The sequence below is a fragment of the Nomia melanderi genome, chromosome 3 (assembly GCF_051020985.1).
Source record: "Nomia melanderi isolate GNS246 chromosome 3, iyNomMela1, whole genome shotgun sequence".
Lineage (NCBI taxonomy): Eukaryota > Metazoa > Arthropoda > Insecta > Hymenoptera > Halictidae > Nomia > Nomia melanderi.
Genome location: NC_135001.1, coordinates 15,733,769 through 15,754,562, shown reverse-complemented (window position 1 = coordinate 15,754,562; position 20,794 = coordinate 15,733,769). Strand labels below are relative to the sequence as shown.

Here is a 20,794-nt window from a genome sequence, read left to right as displayed (position 1 = left end):
GCAGCAGCGGTACATTGTTCATCTTTATTTATAAGTGATGGGTAAGTGATGTAAGTAATTTTTCGAAGATTATTCTAGAAAGACATTTGTTTTCTGCTAAATCGTTTGCAGTATCTCTTACCAAATAAAATTCTCATAGTAGCTTTGAATATTTAACTGTTTACATTTTTATAGAACAAATTGCTAATAAATTTATTAGAGATTTATTTTTTTAAAGAATTTCATCAGTTTTCATATAATTACATCAGTGTCACATTACAATGTAATGTAATATGACTAAAGATGTTATATAGTTATAATTAGTATTCAATAAATATTTTTTCATATAGTTTTATAAAGCTTAGTCATTGAAAAGTAATTTCATAAAGGTTGTTTATTTGTTTTCTTTTGTTTCATCTATTTAAATGAAAATCTAAATTTATAAGGATTTCATTTTGATTTATTATCTTTGACATAACCTATATTACGTTAAAACAATGTAAAATTTAAATTTTGTCATTATTGTATTAAATAATTCTTATATTAAATGTAAAGAAAATAGAAATCATAAATTTATCGTTCTAGAAAGAATATCATTACGAAAAACAATGAATCATCGCTTTCTTTTGTTCAATAACTTAAGATTTGTGTGCGCCATCTATATCTATTAAAATTTGGCATGTACAGCAAAACGAATAACAAAAATAAAATTTTCTGTTGGATAAAATACATCATATTTTAAGATCGACAATATATTACAAGAAATTTTAATAAATAATGATATATAATGAAATTTGTGAAATGAAGAACGATTAGTATATTCTTTGTGTTGAAAACCAATCAGATGTAATAACGTCATATGGTCACTGACAGCAGAAAATATAGTCCAATAAGCATCTTTGTGGAAATCTTATGACGCTCCTGCGCATGATCAGTACAACATTTTGTTCGTCACATAAAAGGATTGTCCGTTCGGTTTCCGTTCAGTTCTACGAGTCAGTTCAACGGTTTTCGAAGGAGAAAGAATTATTGAAGTTTAAAGCAAATTTTTGCTACTTTACAAAGTATTTCTACAAAAGGTAAGAGCTTTTACATAACTATTTTGTTACTATCAAAGCTATTGCTTATTAATGTAGTGACCAAAACATTGGATAATTTTTACCTGACCTTCTGTATATGTAATAAATTATAATTATAAAAAATTTACATATTTTCACGGATGAAATTGTACAAAAAGAAACAGCACATACAGTCTGAAACAATTAGCTTGGTTTTAATCGTGTCAAACGTAGATGTAAGGTTGATCTTGGTGTCGATATCTAAAAGCATAAATAAATTTCTAGTTAAAGTAAATTTAGGTATAATAATGTAATCACAACCATCCCGTTGAAAAAAGGTTTTTTTTTGCAAAAGCCTAGAACAATTTCGAAAAATCAATTACAATTCTGCTGCGTCATAACGGAACACAAGATGGCGGTTATTGATTCATCAAATAGTCATGACTTCATACTCGCATATTGAGCTCTCCATACTGATTTCTATTGTTGAATAAAATACGTAGATGCTTATTTCCATGAAAGTCGTAATAATATTGACAATTTAGTTGAAAAGATTCACAACATTCCAACATTTTAATATTATGCAAATCATGTCGCCGAGAAGATTATTCTTATACTAATTACTTTTATAATTTCTTCGTAGATAAACATGCAGATTTTCGTTAAGACATTGACTGGTAAAACAATAACCCTTGAGGTTGAGGCATCAGATACAATTGAAAATGTAAAGGCGAAAATTCAAGATAAGGAAGGAATTCCACCAGACCAGCAGAGGTTGATTTTTGCCGGAAAGCAGCTTGAAGACGGACGTACGTTGTCCGATTATAATATTCAGAAGGAATCCACTCTTCACCTTGTGCTTCGCCTTCGTGGAGGAATGCAAATTTTTGTCAAGACGCTGACAGGAAAGACCATTACTTTGGAAGTAGAGGCTTCTGACACCATTGAAAATGTGAAGGCGAAAATTCAGGATAAAGAGGGAATCCCTCCAGACCAGCAGAGATTGATTTTTGCTGGAAAGCAGCTTGAAGATGGACGTACATTGTCCGATTACAACATTCAGAAGGAATCCACTCTTCACCTTGTGCTTCGCCTTCGTGGAGGAATGCAAATTTTTGTCAAAACGCTGACAGGAAAGACTATTACTTTGGAAGTAGAGGCTTCTGACACCATTGAAAATGTGAAGGCGAAAATTCAGGATAAAGAAGGAATCCCCCCAGACCAGCAGAGATTGATTTTTGCCGGAAAGCAGCTTGAAGATGGACGTACATTGTCCGATTATAACATTCAGAAGGAATCCACTCTTCACCTTGTACTCCGCCTCCGTGGAGGAATGCAAATTTTTGTTAAGACACTGACAGGAAAAACCATTACTTTGGAAGTAGAGGCCTCTGACACCATTGAAAATGTAAAGGCGAAAATTCAGGATAAAGAAGGAATCCCTCCAGACCAGCAGAGATTGATTTTTGCCGGAAAGCAGCTTGAAGACGGACGTACGTTGTCGGACTATAATATTCAGAAGGAATCCACTCTTCATCTTGTGCTTCGCCTTCGTGGTGGAATGCAAATTTTTGTTAAGACTCTTACAGGAAAGACCATTACTTTGGAAGTAGAGGCTTCTGACACCATTGAAAATGTGAAGGCGAAAATTCAGGATAAAGAGGGAATCCCTCCAGACCAGCAGAGATTGATTTTTGCCGGAAAGCAGCTTGAAGATGGACGTACATTGTCCGATTACAACATTCAGAAGGAATCCACTCTTCACCTTGTACTTCGCCTTCGTGGAGGAATGCAAATTTTTGTCAAAACGCTGACAGGAAAGACTATTACTTTGGAAGTAGAGGCTTCTGACACCATTGAAAATGTGAAGGCGAAAATTCAGGATAAAGAAGGAATCCCTCCAGACCAGCAGAGGCTGATTTTTGCCGGAAAGCAGCTTGAAGATGGACGCACGTTGTCCGATTATAACATTCAGAAGGAATCCACTCTTCACCTTGTACTCCGCCTTCGTGGAGGAATGCAAATTTTTGTTAAGACTCTTACAGGAAAGACTATTACTTTGGAAGTAGAGGCCTCTGACACCATAGAAAATGTAAAGGCGAAAATTCAGGATAAAGAAGGAATCCCACCAGATCAGCAAAGATTGATTTTTGCCGGAAAGCAGCTTGAAGACGGACGTACGCTGTCGGACTATAATATTCAGAAGGAATCCACTCTTCACCTTGTGCTTCGCCTCCGTGGTGGAATGCAAATTTTTGTTAAGACTCTTACAGGAAAGACCATTACTTTGGAAGTAGAGGCCTCTGACACCATTGAAAATGTGAAGGCGAAAATTCAGGATAAAGAAGGAATCCCCCCAGACCAGCAGAGATTGATTTTTGCCGGAAAGCAGCTTGAAGATGGACGTACATTGTCCGATTATAACATTCAGAAGGAATCCACTCTTCACCTTGTACTCCGCCTCCGTGGAGGAATGCAAATTTTTGTTAAGACACTGACAGGAAAAACCATTACTTTGGAAGTAGAGGCCTCTGACACCATTGAAAATGTAAAGGCGAAAATTCAGGATAAAGAAGGAATCCCTCCAGACCAGCAGAGATTGATTTTTGCCGGAAAGCAGCTTGAAGACGGACGTACGTTGTCGGACTATAATATTCAGAAGGAATCCACTCTTCATCTTGTGCTTCGCCTTCGTGGTGGAATGCAAATTTTTGTTAAGACTCTTACAGGAAAGACCATTACTTTGGAAGTAGAGGCTTCTGACACCATTGAAAATGTGAAGGCGAAAATTCAGGATAAAGAGGGAATCCCTCCAGACCAGCAGAGATTGATTTTTGCCGGAAAGCAGCTTGAAGATGGACGTACATTGTCCGATTACAACATTCAGAAGGAATCGACTCTTCACCTTGTACTCCGCCTTCGTGGAGGAATGCAAATTTTTGTCAAGACGCTGACAGGAAAAACCATTACTTTGGAAGTAGAGGCCTCTGACACCATTGAAAATGTGAAGGCGAAAATTCAGGATAAAGAAGGAATCCCACCAGATCAGCAAAGATTGATTTTTGCCGGAAAGCAGCTTGAAGACGGACGTACGTTGTCGGACTATAATATTCAGAAGGAATCCACTCTTCATCTTGTGCTTCGCCTTCGTGGTGGAATGCAAATTTTTGTTAAGACTCTTACAGGAAAGACCATTACTTTGGAAGTAGAGGCCTCCGACACCATTGAAAATGTGAAGGCGAAAATTCAGGATAAAGAAGGAATCCCTCCAGACCAGCAGAGATTGATTTTTGCCGGAAAGCAACTTGAAGACGGACGTACGTTGTCCGATTATAACATTCAGAAGGAATCCACTCTTCACCTTGTACTCCGCCTTCGTGGAGGAATGCAAATTTTTGTTAAGACTCTTACAGGAAAGACCATTACTTTGGAAGTAGAGGCTTCTGACACCATTGAAAATGTAAAGGCGAAAATTCAGGATAAAGAAGGAATCCCTCCAGACCAACAGAGATTGATTTTTGCCGGAAAGCAGCTTGAAGATGGACGTACGTTGTCCGATTACAACATTCAGAAAGAATCTACTCTTCATTTAGTTCTGCGTCTGAGGGGAGGAAATATATGATTCCCGTTACTTGATCTCGCTTTTATGAATGTATTTTATATTTCATAAATAGTCATAATTTTTTTTTTTTACTTTTATTCAGGTTAGGGACTGATAATGTGATATTTGTGTTACTGCTACATACGTAAAAATAAATGATGCTTTAAAATATGTTGCCTTACTCTTCTTATCTTTTGTGTTATTACTTATAAGGTCATGGTACAGTATTGGACAGGTACTGCTTAACGATGTATAGAGGAATAAAAATTTTTGGAAACGCCCAGGAATATTATAGTGGAAGTCTGAGATAAGAGATCAACGTTCTTGAAATCAATACATTGTCAAGCGTTTTTGCCATATGTAGTTTCTAGAAGTGGCAATGAAGTTTCTTGACGCTTAACTTTCAATAATTGATTTATCGTAAATCCGCGCTTGATGTTTGTGGGGTAATCGGTGTCTGAGTCCAGAAAGGAAAATGTACAGAAAAGTAGAGAAAAATATGTGAAAATACTATTAAATATAATCAAAATGAAACTAATTCAACAAAACGAATTTTTGAGAAGTAATATTTCATTTGGAATATTATTTCCTAATTTATTTTTTTTTACTTATTAATTCGTTTTATATTAGTGGGTTTTCTAATAATAAATAGATCTTTAAAATAGTCAGTTTTTTGTATCAGTTGTATTTTAATTGTCATAGAACTTATAGTCCGTTATTATTTCGTCATTTATGTAGCATTCCGGGAAAATAAATAAACATCGCAAATGAATGAATATTTTAATGACATCATAGTAAATGATGAATAGGTATCAGTAAGCTCATCGTCGCACGGGTATGAAAGAAATATCGAATAAGTATTGATACTTTTGTAGAAGCATCAAACAGGTATCGATACTTTGAGCCTTGAAGGATTGCTCAACGGGCCTTCTCGCAGATCAAAATCAGCGCAATGTGACCGAGGTCAGAGGTGGAATCAAAGCCGCAGACAGCATCTACGGAGTGGGAAAATTGGACTTGTGTTGGTGGGATAGGTTCGTGTCTTACTCTTGAATGTGCATATGTATTCAAGCATTCACTACTCTCATTTAGGTAGTTACATGACAAATCGGTTGCTCACGGACACGATTCAACCCACGAACATAGATTTGGCCCTCACGTGCCATTTGCTGGGCATCCCTGCTTTGGGGCACTGAATGGGTATCGATACTTTTTTGATACTTCTAATTTTGACGACCTCAAGAGACAGACTAGTTCAAGAATCGTATCGCTCAAACGTTTTCGTTGGCAGCTTTGATGAGTTTCGTACAAATCTAACTCTTCAGATTCTACAATAATATAATGTTTAGCGTCAGCAACATTGTAAAAATTGGCCTCCCAAACACACTTTACATTTTGCAGTATTACATAGTTCAATAGTTAATCGTTCGATTCGGATAGAGTTCGCCAGTGCATCGGGGCATGTTTGAGGGTGTCGGTATTTCAGAACAGTAGACAGGAAAATAAATTGTATGCACAGTATATATATATATTTTAAGTCTGTGACATTTGTGTGCTGGTTTATTATATTTACGACTTGGTAAATTTCGATCATTTTGCTTGATGTAATTTTCCTATTTATCGTTCTCTAGGCGTAGAGGGCAGAACAAAACCTCTGATTTTTTACACAGTCGGTAATTCAGAACATGTGACACCGAGTCCCATAAGCTTGCAATTTGTATTCTGTACCTCGTCTGTGGTCATATTTAATTCCGAATATTTAATTTCAAAGCGAATTATTATTTGATTTTAGCGGCTCCTTTAGATAGACTGGATGGGGACACATGAATTTAAACTTTCGAAACGCGATAACATTGTAAAAGTTATCTTCGCTGGACACTCACTTTTTATGTAACAGTCTTCTGTAGTTCGGTACCGACTGTTTCAATCAAGTAGAGTTCGCTAGTGTAATATAGTATTTTTGATGATGTCGGTACTTCAGAACCGCAAGAAGAAAGTTATTTTGCATAGAACGTTTCAACAGATTTTAATACTGTATTATATATTTGTAATAAATACATATATTAAGTATATTATATTATATATCCAGTATAAGTTAAAACATTCATTATAGTTATTTATTTTATATGTTCTTTATACATAATCAATATTTTGCTATACAATTATGTTTTAAAAATATTTATTATACTTCATACTTGCTATCATCTTATACTTCATTTATTTGAAGCATTTCATGTTATGAATTTATTCTATTTTATAAAATTCATAATACAAAATATAACAAATTATTTCAAAATGACGTTATCTGTAAAATACCGATCTATGTTTACTGCTTAACGTTCATTTTTCTGGGTTTAGTAAATTTATACTGCCTTCGGTTAAAGTTGAAACACGATGGGCATGCTACATTCTAATAAATTACTTATTATTTTTAATGGCAATGTAAACTGTATAAAATTATGATTAGTTATCAACACAAATCAGAATAAAAAAGAATAAATAATTATAATAAAAAGAATTTAATATGAAAATGGGTACTGTAGTATTTAAAATGGCTGGTGATAGTTATTTAATAAAAGGTCGTTAAAAAGGGAAAAAAAATGTCGAGATTCTTTCATACCCTCTGTTTACTGTTTGTAATCTAAAACCTAAAGAAACACCAACTTCATAAATTACTACATTTACAATTAATAATTTCTTTATTATATTTTTGAAATATTGTTTAAAAACGTATGTTCTTACGGTTTTGTAGTAGTTTTTCTTTTTAAACGGTAATCTTTGGCTAAAGTCGCGACAAATAAACGAGGATAAGCTTCTAATTGAATTTCTCATTATATTTTATACAAATTGAACGAAATTAAACAGGGTGATGCGTAATCGCCAGTGGCACTGCCGACGTACGGTCAGTCTACAATTATTTATACTTCAGCTGCTCCGATGCATGCACGCGGCAATTCGATTAAAATTTTCACGCGCTGACGAGACGTGAACGAATTTCCGAGCGTTCCAGCGTTGCTCTGTAGTTTAATATCGCAGTTGAAATTATTAGAATTACCGTTAAATTTGGTTGTATTTAAAATATTCGTTTCATGGGAATGTCCAAGCTTTTATGCAGCCTACTCAATGGCTCAAGAAGTTCTGCAGTGTTTCGTTTATTTGATAATTATGGTAATCTTCTCTCTGGCAATATACATCGCCGATCAAATGTTTAAAATCTCTTGTGTACACTCGATAAAGATAGGTATATCGCCTGACATGTATTTTCTTGGCCAAAAGGTTAATTCACTTTGAAACTGTTACGGAAACTGTTATTTCCAAAATTCTGTAAGAAAATGCAAATATTTATCGTCACTTAAAACGTGTTTACGAAATTTTTATTTTATTTCATTCACAATTCATTTATTTATTTCCAATTTGGTACGATTTATTTACGATTAAATTCCAGATTTAGTATGACTCATTTGCGATTAAGTAATAGATATCTATTTCAACTGAAAATTTGAAACGCTTTCTTTATTAAATTATTAATAAAATTATTTTAATAATTCAGAAGCCATTTAAACTAATTAACGTATATAATATTCGATTTGGAATCTTCTTTATTATTAAATTATTTAAAAATAAATTATAGTTTTAATCATAAAGAAACCTTTTCTATTTTTTTACAATTTGTTTCATGTAAAATTTCCACTTGGGATGTCATTCTCAATTTTTTTTTATAATTTCTGAGTGATTATTTTGTCTTATTTTTTCGCACATTTTTTTTAATAACGAGATTTTATATTTCGACGGTAGTTCATGCGCTGAAACTACAGCAATGTACGTTTTTTTCTGTACTTTACTTGACGATAAGCCATCCAATTAACGCTTCTGTAGGTTAGATTAAACTTTCGATTAAATCGCGTCCTCTATGTAATTAACGTGAATGTAATTCAAATTGGAAAAAGCAGGCTACTAAAGTTATCATATTTAACGCTTCAAATTAAAATTTATTTTATTTATTCGATTACTTCTACAAATTGAAGTTATTAATAGAAATCTAACTGATTACGAAACATACGATTTGTTGTTTCAGAGATTTCAATTTTCTTTAGTATAATGTTCTGAATAAGTTGATTTTATATATAAAGTACCATTTCTAATAATTTAAGTTTATATTGTATTATTTATATGCGTGTGTTAATATTATTTTGGAAAAGTTAATTTCTGTTGAAATTTCTATGTTCTAATAAAACTGTACTATTTCAATGAAACTCTTGTATAATATATTGTTTAATATTCAAGCATAAGGGGACGTTGTCGAAGGATAGAGTTAAATAATAAGAAAATTATTAAAAGGTAATTTAGGTATATATAAAGGAAAATTGAAATACGAGAAACACTACAATTTTCCATAAAAGAGTGCAAAAATATGCAAATAATAGTGGAAATAAAAAATGTAAGAATCTAATATATTATACAGTTATATTATATTTTAATTATTTGAACCCTTCGTTAACATAATTTACACTCGCAACTGCGCTTCGTTATCATATTAAAACTATCTTTGAACATTAAAGTCGATTGAATGTTTCCACTTACCGCAGAATGTAGTACTTAAGAGTAGAAAAGAATTAATGAGGAAGAAGAGTACACGTTGAAATATATTTATTTCACAGATTTCACGTTTCACACACTTGACTACCGGTTCAACCGATTAATTCAATACACGTTAGTAAAGCGTACATTTATTTATAAATAATTTTTCATCGGATATGATTTCGAATTTCATTTTCCTAATTTGGTTTTCATTAAATTTATCCCGAGTTTGTTTATTTATTTTTTCACAAAAATTAATTTCATTATTATGAAAAGTAAATGCAATGTGTAAACTAGTAGAACGTGTCGCTACCGCGAGATCTAACGAACGTATAACAGCAATATTAATAAGTGTACAATTTTAAATTAAAAAGCGTGTGTAAACGAATGAGAAGGCATTTTAGCAAACTAAATGGTTCACTGCTTGTAAATTCTAATGATTCGATTATTATCCTGAATTTAGAAATTCTGATTTATAGAGTCTTTAGCAAAAAAGCAGATGAGCCTAAAGATTAAATCCTCTCAGGGTAAAATCTCCAAAAGAACAATTCAATGAGTAGACGATTAAATCAATATTTCAATGTGCTATCATTATTTCGAGCGATGGACTTTTGTTCGCATGACCATGAATTGAATGGAGGAGAATTGAGCTGTTTAGTTGGAAAGTGACTTAAGTCCATTCAAAAGAAAAGAAAAAACTGTTAAGGAATAAAATGATAATACAGAAGTGGATTTTTTGTAACCATTAACTTGATTTTTTTGGGGGGAAATGGACTTAAGGCACTTCCAAAATAAACAATTCAATTATTCAATTTCGAAAATGCTGAATAGCCGAGCTGTTATAATCTCATCGCTTTACTTCTGGCTCTTCGGAGAACGTTCGGAAAGATCTTCGATACTTACACTTGATCTTCGATAATTCTGCAACGGTTCTTGGGTAAGGATGGGCCGAAGTACATACATATATTGTAAGTAGGTTCGAATCTGGCTGGTTAGTTTCGAGTACTTCACGAATATTTAATTCTTTTAAATATAGGTACTGGAATTTAGGATTAAACAAATTTGAACTATTATAAATGTTTTAAAAAATTTAATTGAAACTTTCAAATATAATTGAATTTTGACCAAATAGATTCGAAGCTTTTACAAGTACTTTCAATGGAAAGAAACCAATAGTTTTCTGTGTACAATGTTAAAGTCAAGTATAATCACAGTTTAGGTTTAACAAAATAGATATTTGTAGTATGTTATCCTTGAATGTCATAGTTCAAGTATTATTTTATATTTACTAACAATCGGTATTAATAATAACATTATAATATTCAATCGCTAATATTAACGATTAATAATACTCAATATTATTAATAATATTATAATATCAGTACTTAATTAATCCGAAAACACTTCACAAAAGCATTGTTTTCTCGAGAAGACAGAATCAAAAGTTAGACTACTACTATCCCGACCCACTCATACGTTGCAAACGTAATTAATGAACCGTTAATACGTTGACTGTTCCGAAAAACTTCGGCGTTTCATGTATTTCTTAGCAGCTAATTATTTGTTATAACGATTTTTACGTTACACCATTATCTAGTTATTTAGGCTACTGAACATTTTTATCCATTTTAATTACGATCACAATTTAATTATGAAGCTCCGGTCATCGATGATCACCGTGGCAATCAACGTGTCAACACGTAATAGATTTACCTATTTTCATACTAAGTTCATGTTTTGCAAAACATTTCCTCAAAAATTCCTGGGACTGATCCCTAACCATGATAGGGTCCTCAATGTTTCTATGCATTTGAAATATTATTTTAAAAAATAGAAACATATAGTCTAATAATCATTGTCTTATACTATTTTCAAATTTAAAGTATTCAAGTGCTAAAAAAATGAGAGGGTAGTTAGGCCGAAAAAGACCCGAAGAACGAAGGGTAAAAACTAGGGGTTAAGAACAGTTATGATATCGGTTTCGTTTCTTGAAACAGTTACGGAGAACCGAAATAAAATTATAACTGTTATTCGGTATATCGGTTTCGGTTCCGGTTCTTCAAAACCGATATTATATTGATTTAATATTGGTTCTGTAACTATTATTTGTCGGTTCTGAAAGAAATACGGAACTACAGAACTAAAAAATAACAGCCATAGAAGCAATATAATATACATAATACAACCAAAACTGAAACCGATATACCTTTATTTCAGTTCTCGATGGGAATTTCAGTCGGAACCGATTTGTAACAATTTTAAGCAGTTATTTTCAGAAGCTTTTGAATCCCTTTAAACCGTTATTTCCCGTGAATACTCGTCGCATGTGTAACGAAACTTGGCTACCGAAATTGATTCGGATTCGCGAGTACAGATCAAAGTTGATCCCATCCCTATTCTTGGTCCCGCGAAGACCCGGAGTCGCGGCGTGTCTCACGGAGCAAGTATATCGCATGTTGCCTAATGGTGGAAGGAAACGTTATCCAGAGGCGGGCAATGGACGGGCATTACTATACGGCGTACCCTGGTAGGGCTGAGAGAACTCAGCCTCCGGGACATGGACTCGTACTCAGTCTTCGAACTGGCCTCGTACCGCGCTCTATGCAGTGTGTCACACAGATCCGCGAAGAGCGGCAGCTTAGTTAACAAGACCGCGTGGTGCTCGACACCGTCTCCACCTCCTCCTCTTCCTCCTCCTTCTCCTCTTCTTCTTCTTCTTCTTCTTCCTCCTCCACCTTTTTCTTCTCCTGATCGTTCGACGCGTTCACCAGTGCTGTGGAACTCCACGTGAGTTCTCTTCCGCTGAAGTCGAGGAACTGTTCACCGATATTTGTACCGCGCTCGATTTCTTCGGCCACTTCGACCGGACAGTGTGTCGCGATCTTGGCATTCGTTTCCTCGAGGACTTTGTTCTTGGCCTGCAACCAGTGTTGGGTCAAATAATTCAAATAATAAACAGGACATAGTAAATAGTAAATAGTAAATAGTAAATAGCAAATAGCAAATAGTAAATAGTAAATAGTAAATAGCAAATAGCAAATAGTAAATAGTAAATAGTAAATAGTAAATAGCAAATAGTAAATAGTAAATAGTAAATAGTAAATAGGAAATGGGAAATATGAAATATGAAATATGAAATAGGAAATATAAAATATGAAATATGAAATAGGAAATAGGAAATAGGAAATAGGAAACGAAAAATAGGAAAGAGGAAATAGGAAATGGAAAATAGGAAAGAGGAAATATGAAATACGAAATGAGAAATAGGAAGTAGGAGATAGTTTCATCTTGAATCGTGTATGTAACTTAGACAATGAACTATACAGTAAATTTATTTGTTGCAATAAGTTTTTGAAGTAATATTTTATTTGATGGATGTTGTGTCCACGATTGTGTAGATGAAACGATAGAAACTTTGGGAAATATACTTTATTATGCGCGAGTACTTAATCTTTAACTGGTCACGTACTATCTAAAACTTTTTCATTCAGAAATTTCCTTTTAAGATCAATTTACATTTGTTAATGTACTTAGAACTTTCTCAAAATTCTATTTATTCCTGAGAACACCGGTTGAAATTCACGGGTTTGGTCAAGGGTTCAACTAAAATTTCCACTTCGATAGATTTTTGTGAAATGTGTTTGTTCTTTGTGCTATAATACTATTTTGTTCTTGAATGTGCTTTTATCGACGAAGAAAATTTCAGATGAGTTTTAGATTGTTAAAACAAGAATATTACGTTCACTGGAATTTCAATTCCCATTTAAGATATAATTTTATTTGAATTTTACAACAAGGAATAATTTATACGGTATCTGAAATATTTTTTTCTAAATTTTACCCAGTTCTGGTCACAAGCATATCGTACAGAGGTGAAAGGGGGGAAGATATTGTCGGGGATTATTCGTTCGGCACGATTGTCTGTGATCCATCGAGGATGAAATAGGAAAGTTGAGCGACCGGATCGATTGTTCGGCATTCAAGAAGAGGAACCGATCTTTCAGAGAAAAGGATGGCTGTTTTGTTGATCGGATCGATGCTGCTCCCCCTCGTGGCAGGTAAGATGATTCGTGTATTATTCCGAACAACTTTTTCTTGGTGTTATTTTTTCCTATCATTTGTTGTCAGGATTATTGTAATTCTTCTTCTTATCTTCCTTTATGTCTTTTTCTTCTCTTCCTTTATTTCTTCTTCTTCTTTCTCTTCTTATTTCTTTTTCTTCCTCTTTTTCTTATTATTATCAATTGATTATTTTTTCTGTTGGTACAATTTGACAAACCTTTCCGTTGATTTATTATACTATAATTATTATCCACGAATTTTTCATATAACTATATTAGTAGTTTTATTAAGGTGAATGTACAAAATATGCTTTAAGCTTAAAAACAAGTTTTAAAAAATGCATGACCGTGAAAACATAAGAAAATAGAATGTATAAGAAAAAGTTGTTTAAAATTACGATTTTAACAATATATTTCAAGGACCGAAAAACAATTATTGATGCTAATTTTGAATAATAACGAAATTATTGTTACTTTATCCTTCATACTTTTTTTATGTCTATTGTTAATGATAAAATTATTCCTACTTTCTCTTCTCATCTATTATCGTATCTATTTAATGTCATTCGATATTCTAATGTGTACGAGGGGTGCATGTTTTTGTTTTTTGTTTATTGATGTCATGAGTAGTTGATTGTGAAATATGGGTTCATGTCATTAACAATAGTCTATAAAATATTTGTATTCTTCTTTTAAATTAATAGAATCTTATTTATAGAAAGTTATTTTATATTGGAACAATCATGGTTTTGTACAGATATTAAAATTCTTTTGTATATATCTTGCGTAAAAGTGCACTTTTCGATGCATTGAAATGAAACAAATTTTCACGATTAATTGTTTATTTCGTAAATTGACATTTTACCTCGCGATTATCAAATGCGTCTATTTTGCATGTTCGTCTATATTTATTTAATATATATTGGCCTGTTTATGTTACCTATTAATATACATACTCATAATATAAAGCAAATTGGAATCAATTGAATCTACGTACCTATGGCTCAATTAACTATGTTACTGCAGTTATATCTAAATATTGTATCACTTCAACAATATTAATGTTTCTTGTTTATGGGAATAAAAGGTACGATTTAAATTACAGAAGACATAATTTATTACAATAAATATTGTACAGTGATATAACTTTATTGGCAACTACTTGATCATTAGATGCTGTAGAAAGGACTGACAGTTCAGTCACTGTTTTTGACTGTTAATGTAGGTTTTTGTGAGGTCACATTCGCACACTTGAAATATTTTGTTCTGTATTTTTGCATAAATACATAATGGAGAAAGAATTGCGATATATTTGGGCACAGCTGGTAAGAATACTAGAAGCCCTTATTTTTCTGTCAACAACCGTGCCAGCTTTATTACATATGGTAGCGCGGTGTGAAAGACGTGCAGTATTATACTAGCTCCTTTTTCTTTTCATTTTCGTATTACCACTTTTATTTGAGAAAAGTTCGCGTCGTGGATATTTTCTTAATCGTATTAGCAAAAATTTTCCTAGAAATGTTATCTTTCGGTAAGAAATTCTTATTGAAAATGGAAGTTCATTGATAAAAAGAAAAATCAAGTGAACAGTAAAAATCAATATTATTACGCGTTGATTCTCGAAAAATCAATTATAGTTATAGAAAAAATTTCATTTCATGGTTATCATCGTTTTCCAAGATTGTACTTTCTGCGATTTTTTTTAACTTTTCATTTACACCTTTTTCAGAGCTTATTCAGTTGGTATTGAAACGATAATGTTTTTCAATTTCATTTTGGTGATATTTATTTAATTTGTTTATTTACGATCATTGTCTTTTCTTTGCATTAACAGTAAAAGTGAAAGATAATTTTATATAATTTTATACATTGACAGTGCTCCGATTACCGTTTACTTTTTGTTTGAATATAAAATTTGTACTTAAATATATATTGATTTAGAATGTTGTATGCTAAAAATAATTCTAAATATTGCCTATAGAAAAATGTATACCTTCTCGTTGAACGTCTTAAAATTCATTAGTTTCAGCTGAAATTGACAATGATTCATTTATGATTTTCATGTAAAAATATTTTTTTGATTTCTATGCATTGTATAAATTAATATAAACAAAAAATGAATTCTGTAAATAGTTAATAGTAATACTGATTAATAGTTATGAGAACGTGTACTACTCAAATGTAAATACTTTGAAAGCTAGAAGCATGGAAAATCGTTAGGTAAAAGAAGGAATCTACTTTATCGGGATAGTAAGAGGGAGATAAACATATCTCGGATTGACTTTAGTTGTCATCCCGAATTGTTTATAGAACGAATTTACAAGTAAGCGAACTGTGAGTTTTTAATGGTAAGAGAATTATTGATTACAATTATCGATCGAAATATTTTCCTTAAATATTAGGTTGCTGCGTAAGTTCTATCCGTTTGAATGATTCGCCTACAGAATCTAATTTTTGCAAATATTTGTGTTACCTTAAACTATATATTTAGTCTTATAGTAGATCTATTGTTAAAAAATAATTCTATTGCATTTTTTATTTCTTGGAAATGTTTGAAATTTCGTCCATTAAAATTGTTTTGAAATAGATGAAAATCTGCTGGTGTCAGATCTGTGGAATACGGTGGGTGTGGAATAATTTCCCATTTTAGTTCCAATATTTTTTTGCATTGTCATTGCCACGTGTGGTCTTGCGTTATCGTGAAGATATAGAATGGTTTTTCGATTTACACGTAATGATCTCTTAACGCTTTGCACACGAAAGTTTTCCATTAAATAAAAATATTCATCTTCCGATGAAACATAGACGATATTCTTTGAAACTAACTAATGAGGAAACATACACAAATTGAGGAACATAGCTATTTTATTTCAATATTTCACATATCGATGCATTATACAAAGTTTAGTATTATATACAAGACTTTACAATTTTACTGCATCAAATCAAGTGGTGTCTGCGAGTCACCTCTCGAGTGCAAAGGGTTAATTTGCAGTTCCTGTTCGACTCTCTCCAATTGTTGGCAGTGTAAAGCAGAGATGATGGTAACATTCGGATCGGGTAACTTGTAATGAACTATTCCCCGCATAACCCACAAAACGCATAACATTACTTTCCTCATTTTTATACCTTCCTGATTTTTTTCTAAAGAATGTTTTCCGGGTTTTGACCAATACCGTTTTCTCGTCAAATTATTATATACTACCGATTTTTCATCTGTAATCATCAAGCGATGCATAGAATTTTGAATTTGTCAACCCGACGTGAAACACAGATCAAAACGCAGTCCCGTAACTTTTTAGTGAGAGTTCGTAAGGTTTCAGGACGTTACTCTTTCAACTGTATCTGCTTTTATGGAGATCCTTGTGAATTCCGAGTTCAGATACAATTTCACGACTTGTGGATTTTCACTAATTCAGTCACTTGCGCACTAGACACGTTTCTTGTGCGCCGTCTTCAAGATTGAAATTTCCGTCACGAAATTTCACAAACCATCAATGACTAGTACAAATGTTTACAGCACCTTCACCAAGTGTAGAACAAATATTTTTTGTTGCATCCGATGCACTGTGATCGAGTTGGAACTTGTACAGCATGCAGTATCTTATGAGCATCGCGTTACTATTCATTTTGAACGCTTATTAAAAACTTCTTCATTGTCTGACCACTTAAAGATTAACAGGACTATCTTATATCAGTCTCCTTTAGGCCCTAACGTCGCTATTTGCATTAAAGACTTCGAAGAAGCAATAAGACGGACAGATTGTTCATCCGAATAACAAAGTGGACAGAACTTAGGAAGCAACTTAATATAAGGTACAATTAAAAGTATGTAGAGTATTCACACCAATTACTGAAACTTTCATAAAGTTACTTGGAGTTATTTGTGTGAAATTCGGAAATAAAATGTCACATTCTGTATATTAAACGATGCACTGTACGTGTACTCATCCTTATTGATGAGTTTACCAGCAGATCCTGGTTGAAACGTTCCCCTCCCATTTCTGCTCTCTGTTTCTATTACCGCCATATTCGTTTCAGTCGCCGCACGACAAATCCTGTTTCTGTGTTCAAATGGTTGATTTTCTTTGATGCATGCTATATCGGAGCCACCTTCGTAACATCTTCTAAAACTGTACCACGCAAATGTATTTCGGAAATGAAAGAGAGTGGCGTGTAGCGAGCGATTTCGTTGATGATTACTACGATGTATTATGATGAAATTTCACGGCAATGTGCAAAACGGTAGATTATTGCTCAATTTCGCGGAACTCTATGGAACACGGGATCGGTCAATTTTCACAGCGGAATTTCACATCATTGGGCGTGCCGTAAGTTTTCGAGCATACGAAAATAACGATTTACGTTCAGTTCTTCTATGTAATTAGATTGTGAACATTCATGAATTCGTAGTCTCTAAAAATTCGCTGATAAGAACAAAATAAATATTTGAATAAAATTTCAATATTTCTTCTTTCAATGTTTGCATTGAAATATAAAATATCTTGATGTTGAAACTTTGAATTTCTTCCACATTTTATTTTATTTTGAAATTTAGTAAGATATCTAATTGAAGTAATTAACTGAAATGTACTAAACCGAATAGATTTTAACTATATTACTACATAAACTGAGACGAAGAGTACTCATTAATCCTTTTAGACCTTATTTGAATGTTATGTAATTCAATTGGAAATACATTGTTTTTATTTTCACTTCCGTTACGTACTATTTTGTTTTTATACAACAGATACGTCCTAAACAAAACAATATATTGTATGTACAGGAAAATAGAGATTGATTTTATGTCTAAGAAATCAGCAAAATAATGTAATAAATCATATGAAAATTTATGTTACAATTTGAGTAATTGTGTTAAACAAAACGAATCTGTGTAAAAAGAAAATGAATTTTTGTCTAATTTGTATTAAATCGAACAAATTGTGTAAAAAGAGGGAAATAATTCACGTTAAGAAAGCTCGTATAATTAACAGAATTAGTTGTTTGTTTGTATATGCGGTCAGAATTGAAATGTGTGTAGGAAAAACAAACAAGATGGAGTTGTTGATGCTAACTGTCCGTAAAACAGGTTTCTAATTTTGTATTTTGAATTCAAGACGGGTAATTTGAACTTTTGAATTTGTTCAGGGCAACAAAAGCGATAGATAATACTAGTGTACACAGACTGATGCTCCTATAACGCGGTATTCCTCAATATTTTCTCAGTATAATACGACTAAACTAATTTTGAAAAATAATAATAACAGTGAGATTATTCATGAGAAAATAATACATGCAGACACATTGAGAAATAAGCCACACAATTTTGAAACTACTACAAATTCGACCAACCAAAAATTTAGACCAGTATACATAGTTGCTGCAAAAGTTTTGGGAATTGCCATTTCCATCGTTGCCATTCAGTTGTTTGTTATTTTCGTAAAGCTTCACACTTTTAAGTTTAGAAAGTGCTAATGCAACGCAATAGAAACTGTATTAATGCCGAAGGAAAATATTTTGAAAAATAACGAAACCATTAGCTCAAATTTATGTGTGACTTTTCGAATAATTTCTCGAAATTTTTCCAGCAACCCACGTACAATATAGATAAAATTTAATTTTAATCAATTTTGACATTGATTAGATCCTGGTTTTGTCTACCTTGTTACTTTAAGTTATTCTGTATATAAAACAACAACGTTGTACGTTCCTGTTTTCTTAACACTAGAACTCCCGAGCATTTAATATGATTAATATGTAATCCCTATAAAAATTGTAACAACGAATTATTTTCAGTTTCTTCAGGCATTCATTATAGTATCCCAGTGAGAGTATTTAATTTCAAAATCATTTTGAATATTTAATGCTTTTAAGATATCAACAATCGCGAAAAAAATAAATCGAAACCAGTCATTTTGATTGTTACGGCAGTTCTAACATTAAAAAGAAAGTATTTACTTATTCCTAATTTTTTAAGTCTTTTATCTCGTATAACGCGAAAGCATTATAATTCGGAACGTATCTTCCGCGTCATAGGGGGGTCTGCTGAATATCAGGATTGAAGGACTTGTTGGATGACCAATCCACGTTATTTGCAACGCGCCGCGTGGCACCTAATGACTCACTGGTTTTCAGGCATCTTCTGCAAAACCACCTCCGAACCCTGAGTCATAACGATCAGGGTTCGTCTCTAAGGATTGGCAGTCCTCGCCCTTTCCCTCTCATAACTCAATATATGAGCCGTTTACTTTGAAAGTGGCTTGTCTGTTAAAAAATAGAAAAAACTGTTAAAAATAAAAAGGTTACGCATAATATTATGTTTACTAATCAATATAATTGGTTACGTATAATCATATTGATGTACAAGAAATTAGAATCGAAGATGAGATAAAACTGACCAATTAGATTGCACCAGTGCAGAAAAAGGAGACGTCACATTTATTTGTGATTTTTGTTCATAAAATCATATATATTTATAGTTCATTTATATCAGCCAACAGTGAAATATATTCAGCTAGCAATTTTGATATAATAGGAATGAAGATTTTGTATTTTTATATGACTTTACACGAGTGTTTCGTTTTACCCAACAATTTCTGCGAAGCGGACATTCAATACCTTTAGAAAATCCTTTGGAAAATGAAAAAATGAATAACATATCACGTGAAATAATTGCAAGAAAGCCGCGGTCCACAGTATTTCAAATCTGACCGTGTATTAGTATTTATGTATTTATTTACGTATTGTACACAACAGAGTTAATTCCTGGGGCATCATAACTAATTGTAATTGCCGAAAAGTTCCCGTTTGTTGGATTGGACAGCTTCGTCCTCATGATCGGGCATGTCGCGATAAGTCATTACCTCGTTTCCTGTTTCGCTGAAGTTACGAGGCTGAAACAAATGCAAGAAGAAAGATCTGTCCCCCGGCAGTTGCGCAAGTCGCATCCCTCTTGGTCGTTTCGGGGAACACATTCTTTCTCGGTTGGTTTTCCGCGAAGTCCTAGTTTCGGTGCGCCTGCAAAACACATCGCGGGCTTTTATCACGCCCGATCGCTATACTGACAGACGCGTCGAGTTCCCACTTAAAGGATCAGATATCATTTTTCCCAAACCTGACTGTCTTTACGTTACTTACAGTAAGTACATGTAAAATTTATACAGAGTTTATGGAAAGTTTCCAAACTGAAATTGGAACAGCAATTTCATGATACTAATTTTTGTTATCCGTTGTTCCCGATAATCTCTTCTTTCAAATTGGTGATTTTGTTTAAATCTTGTTTAAGGACTTCGAATAGCAACCGAATAATTAAGATATGATACATACAGAAGAAAGTATAATTTTATGTAACTTCTTAATTATTTAATTTCCCTGTGGCCATATTAGTAGCTGCAAATTGAATAATTATTTCCACAAGACGACAACATATCTCATCATGCTCACGATGCCCCTATTGCTGACGCGTATTGTAACAAATTATGTTGTCGTAAGGTGATTCTCGTGTTATATTTTACGTC

At 32.9% G+C, this 20,794-nt stretch overlaps 2 protein-coding genes across 2 annotated transcripts in view; both read left to right on the top strand.

Annotated features, from left to right (window-relative positions):
- The first annotated feature begins 889 nt into the window (after positions 1-889).
- On the top strand, positions 890-4,809 carry Ubi-p63E (Polyubiquitin-63E). Its single transcript, XM_031982379.2, has 2 exons — positions 890-1,058; positions 1,681-4,809. The coding sequence occupies exon 2, from the start codon at positions 1,687-1,689 to the stop codon at positions 4,657-4,659; it is 2,973 nt and encodes a 990-aa protein (XP_031838239.2). The 5' UTR covers positions 890-1,058; positions 1,681-1,686; the 3' UTR covers positions 4,660-4,809.
- An 8,378-nt stretch (positions 4,810-13,187) lies between these two features.
- LOC116429435 (uncharacterized) overlaps positions 13,188-20,794 on the top strand; it is a 217,128-nt gene continuing 209,521 nt past the window's right edge. The window contains exon 1 of the mRNA XM_076365293.1: positions 13,188-13,274. Coding sequence (XP_076221408.1) covers positions 13,229-13,274 — 46 coding nt within the window. The 5' untranslated portion in view covers positions 13,188-13,228. The remainder of the gene's footprint in view (positions 13,275-20,794) is intronic.